At 40.1% G+C, this 15,602-nt stretch overlaps 1 protein-coding gene across 1 annotated transcript in view; it reads left to right on the top strand.

The window, feature by feature from the left end:
• Window positions 1-15,372, top strand: part of LOC108967023 (putative mediator of RNA polymerase II transcription subunit 26) — a 55,856-nt gene extending 40,484 nt beyond the window's left edge. The window contains exons 5-8 of the mRNA XM_018930233.1: window positions 8,432-13,039; window positions 13,105-13,301; window positions 13,373-13,904; window positions 13,969-15,372. Of these exons, the coding sequence (XP_018785778.1) occupies window positions 8,432-13,039; window positions 13,105-13,301; window positions 13,373-13,904; window positions 13,969-14,039 (5,408 nt within the window). The 3' untranslated portion in view covers window positions 14,040-15,372. The remainder of the gene's footprint in view (window positions 1-8,431; window positions 13,040-13,104; window positions 13,302-13,372; window positions 13,905-13,968) is intronic.
• The last annotated feature ends 230 nt before the right edge of the window (window positions 15,373-15,602 follow it).

Below are 15,602 nucleotides of genomic sequence, written 5' to 3'. Positions count from 1 at the left end.
TGGTAATCACTTAGCAGCAATCGCAAATTTGTATATCTGTACATTCTACCGTTCTAATATTGGTCATTTGGCCATTGCTTGGACATGCATACAGTCTGCAACAATTGCCTTTGCTGTGAATGTCCACATACCATTCAACATTCAAATGGAAGCATGCTTGTGCTTGGAGCCCCTCCTAAAATAATATGTGCGCTTCCACAAAAAAAGTATGCTTCCGTTAAGTGCGATTTCAACGCCATTAACGCGCTGTCTGCAAATGCGAATCTCATAGTATTTATTTATATAAAATATATATCACATATATATAAAAGTACATATGAATGTATGTGCAGCTCATGTCTGCTTGCCGTGTACCTGCTTTTCCAATCTCAATTTAGCGTGTAATTTCTTCTACGCCAATTGTTGCTGTAATCGGATGACAGTCAACGGCTCAAATGGTACCAACTTCCACTTTCTATTTGTGGCAATTACAGTTTTTGCATTTTCTCTTTATTTTCTACCGTTGTTGCGCTGTTGTCGCTGATGCTGCTGTTGCTGTTGCTGTTGCTACACTCGTGGTAACTATTGCTGCTGCCGCTTTTGAGCTTTTAATTCCCACTAATTAACTTTGTGAATGATGTGACTACTGACTGATTCATTCATTTGATTTGTTTTCGAATGAAATAGAAATTACAATTGATTGCACTTCTCGTTTTGCAGTGAATTACTCTGGAAGAAAATCTGAAATACGAAAATGTTAGAATAAGTTTCTTAAAAATATTGAAAAGAAATATTTGATTTTACATTTAAAAGAACAAAAAATGTTAGCTTAACTGTAACGATTAAAAAAAGGTTGACTTTGATCGTTCAGAGGGTATGGCATCTACATATCGTCAACTGAAATACATAACATCACTTTTTATAGGTTCACAAGCGAAGGTAGAACGATTTAGTAGAAACCACTCAAAGTAAACCACAATTTGAATTATGGTTAAAATGGTTATATGTATAACACGCTGCCTTACATTTTAGATGACTATATATTTTATAGCACTCAAATCCAAAAAACTTGTTTCGAGATTAAATCGATACAATAGCTAGCGTACCCTTCACGAATAAAAAGTTTATACACATACAAGGACTTTATATTGTTCAGTCGATTTGTACGATAGCTATATGCTTTAGTTGTCCAATCCAATATACATAACTAGATTCTGATCTTTTTGTTTGTATGGCAACTAGCTATACTTGTCCGAGTTAAATAATTCCTGGGGATGTTGTACCTCCGTAATTTATTGATGATTTTGGCAATAAGCCATGTCAAATTTAACAGGTAAAATAAAATAGGTTTCCCATACAAGCATTTGACTCTGACCGTTCAGTTGGTATGAGAGCTAGATGCAATAGTGATCCTGAGCAAAATTTCAGATTGATATCTTAAGAAGTGAGGGACTATTCGCGGGACTATATATATATATATATATATATATGTACATTAATGTGAAACGAAGTTCTTTCAACAAAAATGCAATTCGTCAAAACGTTTCATTTTGTGATGGCATCTAAGAATCAAGCCATTTTTCGATATTGTCTTGTGAGTGGAACTGGTTTGACAACATGCGACCGAGCATTGCCATGCAGCAGAATCCCTTTCCTGGTATTAAGTTCATACGAATCATACCCAGCGAATGTAGTCGTTATGAAATGGTTTGACGGCTTTTTTTGTGTTTGACACGGATTATCATCGAGCAATGTCTCCCATTCATAGTCCTCGAAGGTTTTTGGCCTTCTTTCACGCGAACGGTCGTCAATATTAAATGTTTGAAGCGACGGAAGCAATCACGACACGTTGTTTGACTTGGGGCAGCGCCTCCGAAACCAAAAGTATATGACACATCAACAAAGTCACTAATCTCGAAACACAGTTTCTTTTTCAAATTGTTTCTGTTCTGTGTTTGATCGACTGTCTTAGCTGGCTTTTATAGCGCTTTCTCCACGTCTGTCATTCTTCGTCGGGGTTACTTATTCGTTATAACATATTTCGCAACTTACCTGCTAATACAGGCCGTTCGGCTATCCGCGGTCTGCCAACCCCAACGGTAGCTTAGAGCTCAGCTGAGAAGCCTGGTCCCACTGGAACCAAGATAAATGGGAGGAACCAAGACCAATGGGGAACCAAGACCAAAGGGAAACCAAAGCCAATGGCTGTTACTTCTGTGAGCACATAATTGTGTAGTAGATCCTTAACTGAAGAATACATACATATATACTTGTATGTGTACACTGCGCATAGGTACTTATATTCACTCTAGGTTTAACTGAAAGAATGCAACAAAAAGGTAGCCAAGTGAACTTGAACCAGTTCACCTGGATGTTTTCCAACTTATCATATCATATGAGTGTACGTGTGTATACCGCGTGACATATTTGCACATCGAATGACTTCCAACTGTAAAGTGTGTAAATTGCTCAACGAAGGCGCAAAGAAATGGCAACGCTTAACCAAAGGTGTAGCGACACAGACACACACACACATTCATGTGAACACGTGCAGCTGTAGTTAATGGCAAACTTGACGACAAAACCAATTGTATCGAACTAATACCCAGCAATTGAGTGCCATTGACTGTCATTGCAGCCGGTAAATGCGGCATTGAAAATCCATGCGCGAACATGCAACACATTGTCGCTCCAAAGACCACATTGCTGCACGCACATGCGGCAACAAGTTGTTGCATTTATTGCCATGCTCTTGTGCATGCAATGCCCGGCGACGCCACACCAACTTAGGAAATGTATGCTATGCCACTTGCCACTGCCACAGCTAGCATAGATACTGTTTGTGAATTGTCGTCGATCTGCAATAACAACCAGCAATATTACTGCCACTGCCATGCATGCTGTTGTTGTAGTTGTTGTTGCTTTGGCAGTTGATGCTGTCGGCTTTTACAGTTGTTATCACCACTGTCCTCATTCAGCCTCATCTGCGTTTGCCGATCAGCTGTGTGCCGTCGCTCAGCGGCATTGCCGGTCTTTTCCGGCCGCCTAATGTGGCAGAGCCACTCATACCCACGAAAATTGTCTTCAATAAATTATATGTGAATGCTAGTTGTTGTTTTCAATTTAGCTCGTTTTGCTTTGTTGTAAATATTATGCTGTTTCTTTGATCTCTCGCCTTTTTGTTAAAGAATTCTCACATTTCGGTTAACAGTGATCTCGCATGCGCACGCGACCGGAAAACGAAATTGAATCTGTGTCAAAAGTAGCGCGTGCGTGAGTGCGTGCAACGGTGCAGTTATGTTCAAATGCATACATTCATTGCGGTATGTGTGAGCTTTTAAGTGGTTCTGTAGCTAAGCACCCTCTAGGTGTAAAGCTGATGCGATGCTTGTGCGTTTGGACCGATGTCAATGCCAAGTGTGTTATACATGATTTTGATATACGGGCACAACCAATTGAAGAATGCATTTGTTAGCTCATATTGTGAGGTAAGGTAGATTCATTTTCTTTAAAGTTCTATAGAAGTAGCTTCGGAAAACGAAGTTTTTCAAAGGGATCGAATCATAAGTAAACATGCCTAGGATTATAAGGGTTTTGTGGGTTTATAAGGAGGTGGTTAGTATCATGCGGGAACGTTTTGCAAGCGGAACGTATGTTGGGTATGACGACATCTTGCTCTGTTACCTGAAAAAAGAAACAACATTCAATAATTTAACGCTCAAATGGGTTATGGTGGTTAGACTGAAGGATGGACTTAAAATTCCTTTTCTTTATTGCCGCAGACATCGCTTATGCGGCTATAGGAGAGTTTACAACAGCGTGAGGATGGAGTTCACGCAAGTGAGGAAAGTTCTCTGACCGCCATTCACTTGGGAGTGGATAGAAACGATTATTTCACATATGGCTCTGGTTAGCCTTTGTTTGAAGGCGAAACATTCCTCTCCAGAGTTATGCGCTGGAATTTACACCAGCGGTGTAAAAACACTCTCAATGAAAAAAAAAAAAAAGAAAACAACCTCGGATGAGGGACTTGAAATTTCTAGATTTCAAAAAGAGTTGCTTAAACCGAGATAATGCAAAGATCACTCTATCGCACCTAACATAACTCTATTGCGAACATTCATAACAACTTTTTCCTACAGGGATGTTTAATCTGCCCCTGGACAAATGTTCACCTCCATATTCGACGGTCACTTGCTTGACTGCTGCACTGCACACTTATGCAGTTGGACAAATGTAGCAATGAAAATTGTTGCAACATACTTTCGTGCATTTCCCGCAATCACAATCATAATCGCGAACGCAATAAAAGCGGTAATGGCAATGGTAATCAGTATTGCATTTGCTGAGTGTACACATACATATAATTAAAGCCAGGTGTGTGAGTGCACAAATGAATATGCCAACATACTATGTGTGGGTAACTTAATAACCAGATGCCGAAGATAAAGACCTGCAAACACGACCGCTATTGCTGGAAGCAATTTTGAATGTGCTCACCTATATTCCTCTTCACCTTAACGTTGAGCGCTGCTCCCTTGTCGAAAATTCGACGAAAGGGTGTAAGCGGATACTTAGCTTTTCTTCAAGGCTATATGGTTTTGATTTGCAAAGTTTAGGCTTGGGATTAATCAATTTTTTTACATTGACAAAAAAAAAAAAAAAAAAAAAAATAATAATAATAATAATAACAACGTCTCTACAAAAGAAAGAAGCGCAATACAATAATGAATGGGTCTTAGGACATGTTAACGTTGTTTAAACAATTCGTAATGTTTGTTCGATTCGTTAAACTCGAACGCTTAGTTAGTCTGCTATATATCTGTAAGGACATCTCTTACATATGCTTGGGTGGGCTTCTACATGCATTTAAAGTTTTTCAGGTTCCTCGGTAAGCCTATTGCTTCGGTTAGGAAAAGTTAGTTGAGTTATGTATAGTATTTTGTAAGGTATTTTGTTGATGTTATTTCATCTTCATCCAGACAGCGGTAGTAGTTGCACGAATCACGAGTTATGAGCTCCCTAGACCTCTTGCGATTCACCATGGGCAAGAAGATTTTGCGATTACACACCTCCTGGTGGTTCACAAACTCTTGCAGATTTGGTCTGAGTGCGAGCACTCGATTGGTGAACCACTAGAGGCCAACGAAGGTCATAACTGTTTCCATTCAGTATTTATTGAGACTGAAGTATCTGTCGTAAGAAGGTGAACTTCACAGTTTTACATTTTTCTGCAATACTGACTACACCACAGGCCAGGCACCCAAACCAGTCTAATCATAAAATAACTCTACGCTAAAATTCTGCTTGCAATAAAATAATGCGTCTAGTTCGCATTCCTAAGCACTAGTGTATATTGGATGTTTATTTTAAAGATTGATATATATAAAAGACCGTCTTTTTTTTTGAAGAAAAAAACACAGAAGCACCAAATTTTATAGGGAATGTTTACTATCACTCGAAATAAAATTCTTAGGCATTAATTTTTTTAAGATTATCTCATTCAAATGTTGGCCGTAGCTATACCTGACTGGTAACTTGTGAACTTCACGCGTTATGCTTTGCTTCAAGGTCTGAATCGAAGCGGGATTTCCCGCATATACTTTAGACTTTACACATCCCTACGGGAAAAAGTGAAACGGTGTGATATCACATGATTTTGGTGACCAATCGGAAGTGAAATGACAGCTCGTGAACCTCCTCAGGTTGCTCTTGCGGCATTTTTGATTGTTTACATACCCATTAAGCCAGAAATGGGATTTATCACTGAACAAAATTTGGCTCGAAGTCGGATCTTGTTGGAACTTTTCAAGAGCCCATAGAACGAAGCGATGTCCCTTGTCAAAATCGAGTGGTTTCAGTTCTTACACAAATTGCCAAATCTGTGATATGACAGCTTAAGGCGACTCACGCTTGTTTTGTCAAAAGAAGGCTATTGAAAAAAGTACCTCTATTTGGAATATTCGTTATAAGATTGATGTGTTTAAGTATTCTACTCTAGTCTAAACTATTTTATTTGACAAGAGATCTTTACGAAATTTGGCATCAATTATTGTCCAATGGCTAGAACATTAGAAGAAACTGCTCAGATCGGACAAGCGTCTTTCAAACAGAACGATCAAAATCAAGATCTTGTAAGGAAACCTCTTTTTTGTAAATTGTTTTTAGCTTCTGTAACGAAGTTAACGTTTTTTATTTGTTTAAACTCTTGAAGAACACGACTAAAATCAACCACTTTTCTCCTCTATCCCCATTAAGTTATAGTTAATGTTGAATAGTTTGTTAATAAGAAATGGCGCTAAAGACATCGATAATCTGCCGTACACCAATCGATGCCTCATACGATCAACAAGTGATCAGACACGCAGCCAACGGCTGGGACGTGCCAATGATGCACGTCTGCGTCGTGTCTTCGTTTGGCTGCCGACGCGTCGTGGACGCTGTAAGGTTCGTTGACGTAAACGGCCACATATTGGCAGCAGGCAGCTAAGCAATAGTACAGTCGCAAAAACAACAAAAGCAAAATAAAACCACTGAGACAAAAGTGTGACGAGCGCTTCAACATTTACCATTCACCATTCGCTACTCAACCGCGAACTGTCAGTCGCACAGTCAGTCCAACAGTCAGTTTGCCCTAGTCTCTGGCTTTGCTCTTGAAATGCTTTTGTCGCCGCGTCTCGGCTGTGTGATTGTTGCTGTTGTTGCAGCTGCCCGCGGTTGTCGTCGTCTCGCCACAATTAAACTTGCCACAATGAACCAATAACATTAACCACAACAATAATAATATTAATAAAAATCAGCAACGAAACTTAAAAAAACCGATTGAAGCATAGAATAAAGCAACAAGAGGAAATTTATTGAACGCTGCACTTGAGCTGCCGGTGAAAACAGGTTGTTTCGGTTGACTATCGGAGCTGTTGGAGCGGTTAGCTGTACGCGCGCAAAGTGGGTCACCACAATGACGTACATTTTCCATATACATACATATAAATGTAAAAGCCTATATGCTTGTGCTGGTATATATGGCGACTTGCCACATATGGGACGCTGTGTGTTTTTTCTTCGCTTTTTGTGTTGTTGTTACGGTGTGCTGCTATGCAGCATTCCGAGATGCCTCATTGTTGCATTCACGCAACAGCCACAAGCAACCACATTTCCAACCACAAATACCAACAATATCTATGTATGTGTAATGCAATTTTGTGTTGGTAAACACATCGGAGCAATTGCTATGCAGGTGCAACACGCTTTTGTAGGTTTCAAATTCTTTTGCAACAAAAAAGAGAAAAAAAAAAAACAACAAGCTAATTTTGGATTTCCCTAATCTTTATATACCTAGCATCGATACGAGTTTACTCTCTGGCTATATTGGCTAATACCAGGTATTACTTTATAAACTACCTAGCATTTGGAAATATGTTAGAGACTATATTGGAAGAAATCTATCTATCATTATTTGGGTATCTATTTGCAATATTTTATAGTTAACTTCGCCCTAATTTGCAAGGTGGTGACATTTTCTCGATCGAGCATTTCGACTGGTAACAGGCGAATGTGACGCTTGCTGTTTTGCTCCAAGACCTGAATCGAAAAGGGATTATCCGCCGGCCTAAATGCCACACCAAACCGTTCTTTTGCTGGATAAAATGGCATCTCTTGAATCTCTTCACGTTGCTCTTCGCCTCAAATGCACCAATTTTGCTTAATCCATTGAGCGAGAAATGGGCTTAACAAAATTTGGTTCGAAAACGTCGGATTTTCTTAAAACTTTTCAAGAGCCTATAGGGCGAACCGATGTTACTTGGAAACGTAGACCGGCCTCAGTTCCTGCACTAGCTTCATCTTCTACGTTTTCAATTTAAGACCTCGACGTAAAATGCGCCATGTCGTTCTATTTCTTGGCTTTCCTGATGAAATGCCAAAGAACGTCCTCACTTGGATCAATTGTTAGTACAATGTAAAATCGTTTCTGTTGAGGAAAAAGAAGAAATTTGTTTGATTGTTTGTTTTCTTGTTTCTGAGAGCAGTACGCTCTCCCGCTACGTTATCTCATTATTTCGAAAATATTCTAGTGCTCTACTAGAAATTTTAGAGGAAACATCTTAGAACCTGCATAGATCGTACGACAAAATCACTCTGAGGTAGAGTGGATAATACCTAAAGGAACAGTGTTTTAGAAAAGTGGGTATAAAATAGTAGTGTAAGTAAAATTTACCCCTACACGTGGAGTATGATGATGAAGAAATCATAACCTTTTTGAGTATCCAGCTCCCAGATCGTTAAACCTTATATGACTTCCAATTCCAAACGGTCTTACTTTACTTGAATGAATTTTTCACAATAAATTTATTATTATTAAATCACACACTATTTATACCCACAACCACATTCAACTTCACCAGAATCATTTTCAGATAGTATAATATGCAATTTTACATTAATTTACTTCCAGCGGCTCTGCCTGGTTCCGTATGCTACAGTCATGCCCACTGTCAGATGTTTGACTCACGTTCCCATTGTGATTTCCTCATACCAAATCTTTTCGGTCGTTGCCAGTGCACTTCGCCTGCCAAACTTGTAGGTGGATTTTGTGTGGAGGGTAATGTTGTAGTGCCCACCGAAGCTGCAGCACCTGTGCCAGCACCAACTAGCAGTACGACTAGCAGCACAACAACTACGACAACGACAACTACAGCTGCACCAGTAACCACAACAACAGCGGCCTCCGCGGCTGAACCAGTGCGGTACGATAGTGTAGAGGAGCAATCGACTTTCGATGACATAGCCGAATCTCCAGCTAATTCTGATGCCGATATGGATTCGCCAACAACTTCTGCACAACAGTTATTAACACCTGCTGCAGCTGATGAGCAATCACATGCAATAGCAGCTGATGAAATATTACCACAAGATACCACTCCAGTAGCAGATGATTATCCCTACAAGATCGATGATGAGTATGATGGTGACGATGTAGAAAATCAGCAGCAAGTTGATGTCAACGGACAACAGCAACAAGTGGAGGGAGAGCAGGTGGAGCAATTACCAGTGAATGACGTGCATAGTGTAGAAGAGGAACATAAGGAAGAAAACTTAGAGCAACCAGATCACGTGGCTGAGGATCATAAGCAAGCTGTTGAAGAGCTAGCTAAGGAAACTGCGCAAGCCGTACAACAAGAACAACTGGACCGTGTAACGGAATCCCATATAGAAGCAGATTTTGTGGAAACAGAGCCAATTGATGAAGCGGAACACATAGCGGAGCAAGAGCTGCTGCATCATGTAGCAGAAGACCATAAAGAGTTTGAAGCAGCAACGCCAGTTAAAGTAGAACAGTCTGTTGAAGAGCAAGATCAGCTAGAAAATGAAAATCATAAGGAATCTAATCATGCGGAATTTGAGCCAATAAATGAAGTTTCAATCTCGGAAAAAGAGGAACAGCTGAATCACGCACTAGAAGATCAGAAGCAATCAGATTTGGTAGAAGAAGAGAAAACTAAAGAAGATTCACATGTTGAACAACAATCAATGCCACCCAGAGATGATGCTGAAGTTGCTGAAGAACCATCTGTTGCCGAAACATCCTTTGACAATGTGGATATAGTTGCTCACCCTTTCAACGAACATGAATTGGAAAAGGAACCTGTGCGAGACGAGCAACCTGTAAAAGCAGAGCAGATTGTTGAAGAGCCATCCGAAAGTGGAGCTGAGCAAATTGTAGAGGACAAAATACCGATTAACAAAGCCCCACAATTGTTTAACGAATATGAATATGGTGCAGAGCAGCATACAACTCCAACAGAAGAAGAAATCAATAGCGATTCGGAACAGAATATAAAGAAGGAGCAACCAAGCTTTGATACAATACCTGTAGCGCAAGACTATGAAATGGAACACGCTACCGTAGGAGCTACGCAATTGGATGAAGCGGAACACGTCGCCGAAGAGGAAGTGGTTATAAATATTCCACAAGACACTCAAAACATTGAAGCACCTAATGTTGCTGAAATGGAATCCTTGCCAGAAGATGGAATAGAAAATCGTCCTGAGGAAATTGAAAATAATGATTCACCTAATGCTGCTCAAGTGGAACACCTTACTGCTGAAGAAGTGCCAGAAAACATATCACAAGATCAGCACAATATCGAAACAGCTAATTTAATAGAAACGGAACATGTTGCTGAAGAAGAATCGCAAAACTTTCCGGAAGAACTTCAACAAAACAAAAAAACTAATGACGCAGAAAATCAGAATGAGCAAACCGCTAACGAAAATGAACAAAATATGGAACCAAACCCAGTACCACAAGGCGAAGTGGAAAGTTCATCTTCCGCTGGAACACAACCACAGCATAGTGAGCAAAATCAATATTATGCTGATGAGTTGTTAGCGGCCACAATGTTGCCTCATGACGCCACCGATGTACCAAATTCAATGTCATCGGAACAGCAATATGTTGATTTTCACCCCGAAATGGAGATGTACGAAGATGTGGAGCACGAAGAAGAGAATGCAGCAGACATTGCCGATGATACGATGAAATTTGATTATGAAACAGCACAAGACGAATTCAATAGTGAAAATACTGAAGCAAGCAATGCAGATGAAGCCTTCGCCATAACTGACTCTCCTAATTGGGCCCAAGAATCTCAAAATGCGCCAGCTGTTTCTGCCATGACATCGGAATTTGAATTGCAGCCTCAAGCGCCATCGTTTGCTGAGCATGAAAACCAGAAAGAAGCGGAGTCGGAATTCAGTCAACAGCATTTGGAAGAAAACAAAGTTGGCGAAGCACATGAAACTGAAAGTGATGCACAACTAGCACAGCCGCAGCCGCCACGGGCAGATGACAGTACTTCGGCGATAGAAGCAGAGCAAACCGAAAATGTGGAAAATGAAAGTTTTACTGCTGTTAATGACTTAAACGCAAGCGATGTAGACTCGCAGTCGACACTTGTAGAACAAGAGCACAACAACAATGTGCAGATTACCGCCAATGTTGGTGAGCCGGAGGAAGTATCTGCTGCAATAACGGAACGAATCGTACCAGAAATGCAAGGGGAAAACATTCTTCAACCTGAGGATTTACAAGCTGAACCAAGCAACAATGAGGAAACTGTAAACGAACCACAACAGCCAGCACATGATTTTGTTGTAGAAGAAAATGTTGATGAGTCAACGAACAAGAACCAGGAAGACAACTCACCAGCGGAAAATGAACAGCATAATGAAGATGTTTTCGGATCAACTGGAGCTGTAACTGATGAAGCTAATTTAGTAGACAATGATGGAGCTGCTAGTCAATTAGTTCAACAAGTTGCGGGACTAATACATGATTATAATGATAACAAGCTTACCCCTGATACTGTAGAAATAACGAGTGTACCGAATGCCGCTGAAGAGACAATTGACCAAAAAGAAAATGAAGCTAATGCTAATGATCAAATTGATGAGCATATTGTAGAAGAAGCTGCAATTGTTGATGAAGCCGTAGCAACGACCCAGCTGCCGCTGATTCAAGCAAATGATGTTGAAGCTGAAGAACATAATGAGATTATTCCATCCTCTGAAGTCAATGAAGATAACATAATGGCAGAAAGCGAAACTCACACGGTGAGGAACGTTTTGGAAGATGGAAATGAGTTAGGAATAAATAACGGCGATGATATGAAGCCAGTTGAGCAGGACTTGAAGAATACAGCGGGAGAGCAGGGACCTATCCCGGAGGCAATCTTAGCATCTAATAATGAACAAGATCACTTGAAAGTTGCAGAAAATGGAGATGATCAAAAACAAGAAGTAGAACAAACCACGTCAGAGGGTATAATAACGGCGGTGCATGAAAACGTCATTGACGACAACCAGGCTGTTGAAAATCCAGGCAAGCTTGAGCAAATTACGAATGTTGATGAAACTATTCCACTGGAACCACTCAGCCAAACTTCACTTGAACATATCAATCCCATAGAAGCAGACAATTCTATTAGTTCGAATGAAGAAACAGCAAATCTATCAGAAACATCTTTAGAATTAGCGCTTAATGAAAACTCTGAAAAAGACACCGCCACTTTGTTACCCGAGTTAGACTATGCGCCGGTTGAAAGCTACGAAATGCTTAATAGTGCACAAAGCGAGCACACCGACGAAATGGTGGGTCAATTTGATGACCAGACCGAGACGAATTTCATTGACTTTAATGATCATGATGCGTCGCTTCCACAATCGTTGTCACACACCGATGTTAATAATGAATCCTTTGAGGAACACGAATCGATTGCCGACATACTTAGCGATCTTTTGTCTGAGGACGTAACTACAGCGACACCATTAGAAGCCGTCACAGAGGTGGAAGGTGTCATATCAAAGGAGGATTCTCACGCTAATGATAAAGAAAGTATTAACGCACAGCCAGAGGAGACCGTAGTACCTGCATCAGATGTAATTTCAGCTGACACCAATATTGTTGAAGAAAAACTGGCAATGCCGCCACAGATCGAAACTACAGAGACACATGAGGCGCATGACGACAAATTAACCTTCTACCCTGACACTCAAGACTTGAGTATGCAAGCAAGCAATGATATAGAAGCGCCACAACAATCAGAATCCGCTACACATTTCACCGAGCTGAATGCTGAAGGCAACACGAAAGCAGAAAATCTTGATGAAACTGACCATACATTGTCTCCTGAAGAGATGCCCTTTGATTTAACATCCATTGACGATATACATCCGCAAGAGTTAGAATCGGACAGTTTAATTTTGGAGACTACTACAGCATCAAATGCAGCTTACAACGTGGAAGAAGAAGCCTCAGGCGACGGCGCACAAGAAATACCCAATGAGGAAGCGACCGCAACACCTGGTGATATCGTTGAAATTACCACGCAGACTATGTTGGGATTGGCTAGCCGTGTAACGCTAATGGAACCAGCGGCACCGATAGTTACAACACTTAAACCACTGATGACAGATGTAACGCCCGAGAGCGAGGCAACACCCGAGCCAGTAAAAGAACTACCAGGCACAGAAAACATCTTGAGCGTCAAACCGAATACAGGTAAGTGAGGTTAAGTGATATTTAGATTGGGGCTTCAAGCCGAATAGTTTTTTTTTTCTACACAGAAATTCGTAAGCGTGTTGAATTGGGTACGGAAGCCGTTTCACTAGGACTGACTTGCATGAATGACAGACAATGTCAATTGGCTGACCCTAACACGGTTTGTAACACGCATGGCATATGTGACTGCGCATTGTCCGACACAGCAGTGGAATCGCAATGCAGTGCTCAGCGTACAGGTTGTGCGCCTGGAACTTTCCAGGTAACTAATGAAAAAGAAAACTTTTTAGAGCAACAAATCTAATAATGTCTTTATTCTTCTCAATTGCGCAGTGCCGTTCCAGCGGTGTATGTATCTCCTGGTTCTTTGTGTGCGACGGCCGTCCAGACTGCAATGACGATTCGGATGAGGAATGCACATTTAACGCACGTTTAAATCAAACCTGTCCACAAGAGGCGTTCCAATGTGAGCGTAGTGGCCGTTGTATTTCACGTGCAGCGAGATGCGATGGACGCAAGCAGTGCCCGCATGGTGAGGACGAGTTGGGTTGCAATGCTGTGAAAGCGGGCACATGTCCGCCACATACCTTCCGTTGCAAGAGCGGCGAATGTCTGCCCGAATATGAGTACTGTAATGCGATTATCTCCTGTCGGGATGGCAGCGATGAGCCACCTCACTTATGTGGCTCGCGTTCGATGCCGACTTTCTTCCTGCGTCTGCTGAATGCCGGTGGCCTGCTGGAGAACGAGGATGCCTATTGTCCGCATCGTTGTAGCAACGGACGCTGCCGCTCGACGGCAATCGTTTGCTCAGGTCGTGACGGTTGTGGTGATGGCACCGATGAGCAGACCTGTTCCGTTTGTAGTAAGTTTGTTTTTAGTTTTATAAATCCATGAAAAATACTAAAATATTTATATGCACTTTTTAGGATGTCCGGCGCCAAATAGCAGCAGTTTGCCTAACTATCTTGCCAGACATCGTCCCATGCCATTGTGGTAGGTGAGCGCCACCTTAGATATGCCCACACCTGCTACTCCAGCACTTTGTATGACTCGAAAGCTTAATTAGTTTGGTGGCAATGTGAGAAAGTTTTGAGCGACAATTCTGTCCACTTACAGTGCTGAGCAGCATGGAGCTTTGGCACAAACTTTACCGTCGCTGTAACTACAAACGCGTACAATACTTTCAAAGCGTTTTCGATATTCCATGCGCCTAAAAGTAGTTATTAAGTTTATTTATTCTATGCATAAAACTACGTCTTACCATTACAACTAAATACTTCGAAGCAATTGCCGCCTTGCTGGCGAGGGACAACGATTATGTAGTGGCAAGCCATAGATTTGCTTGTAAAAGTGCAAAGTTTCGTTTTCATAAATGCAAGACAAATGTTTATGCGCATGCGCGCAAATTCTTTGACCCAGTGATGTTGGCAATTGTTCATACACCCAAATACTACCACAAAAATTAATCATTCACGACACTCTTATTTATTTACAACTATTTATTTTCATCTTTAATTTAATATTTTCATTTCCTGCATAAATTTTAGTTAGTAGAATTAAGTTGAATGATGACCAAGCAGTTCGAAAATAAAAAAAAATTTTAAATAATTTCCTTAATGTTAATAATACGAAAAGAAATGGAATTTATAGAAAAAATCTTTAAAAACAGACGAACTATTATTAAGATAGCTTTTTCTACCGGTATTAAAGCAAATTCTTAACTGCATAAATTACTTGGTTTTAGGTACTACCGATTGCCATTGTCTAAAACTAGCACAAACCAGTTAACGGTTAATGAAATGTTTTTAAATCACAACACTATCTTTTCTTTTCTAACATGCTTAATGCGTTTCCCATTCGAAGTACGACAGTTTCTGAAAAACTGCGAATCTCTTATCAAAATATAAATCTTAATTTGTAAATACACATGTAAGTAAAAAATATAAAATCACTAAAACTGTAAATGCCGCAAAGGCAAGTGCTGTCAATATTATAACATATGCAGGCACAAACACACATACATACTTATATACATTTGTATGTACATGCATATGCGTATGTAAAACATATGCATACATGTAATAGGTACGTCTAAGAATGAAAAAAAACAGTATATGTATTTAAATTTTGATAACATGCATTTAGTAAACTGATCAATCTTCCCGGAGAGACGCCGAACAGCGGCAAAAACTGGTGAAATAAATTTATGTAGGTATGTTTTTAAATTGATTTTAAAGTGTTTTCCATGGAAAGTTAGATAATAAATACGAATTGCATTTATTAATAATTAAATCTAAATAAATAAAAGTGAAAACTTCAAATAGTTTAAATATTTATTTTCATTTGATTTCTAGAGTTTTAGGTCGAAAAGTAAGGGGTTCAAAAAAATGCATTTTTCCAATTAAATTGATGAAAATATTAGAAAAGCGAAGGTTCAAGTATTTGAAAATCGTCAGTCATGTATTAGAGAGATGGTAACAGAGTTCGGAAAAAAGTTGATACACGTGTTTTTCAACGATCCGATTTGAAGTGAAGATTCCCCATTATAAATATTTTGCAG

This window comes from Bactrocera latifrons, unplaced genomic scaffold, assembly GCF_001853355.1.
Source record: "Bactrocera latifrons isolate USDA-ARS-PBARC rearing strain unplaced genomic scaffold, ASM185335v1 scaffold_172, whole genome shotgun sequence".
Taxonomy (NCBI): domain Eukaryota; kingdom Metazoa; phylum Arthropoda; class Insecta; order Diptera; family Tephritidae; genus Bactrocera; species Bactrocera latifrons.
Note: the sequence above shows the minus strand (reverse complement) of the source record. Positions and strands in the feature narration are given on the sequence as shown.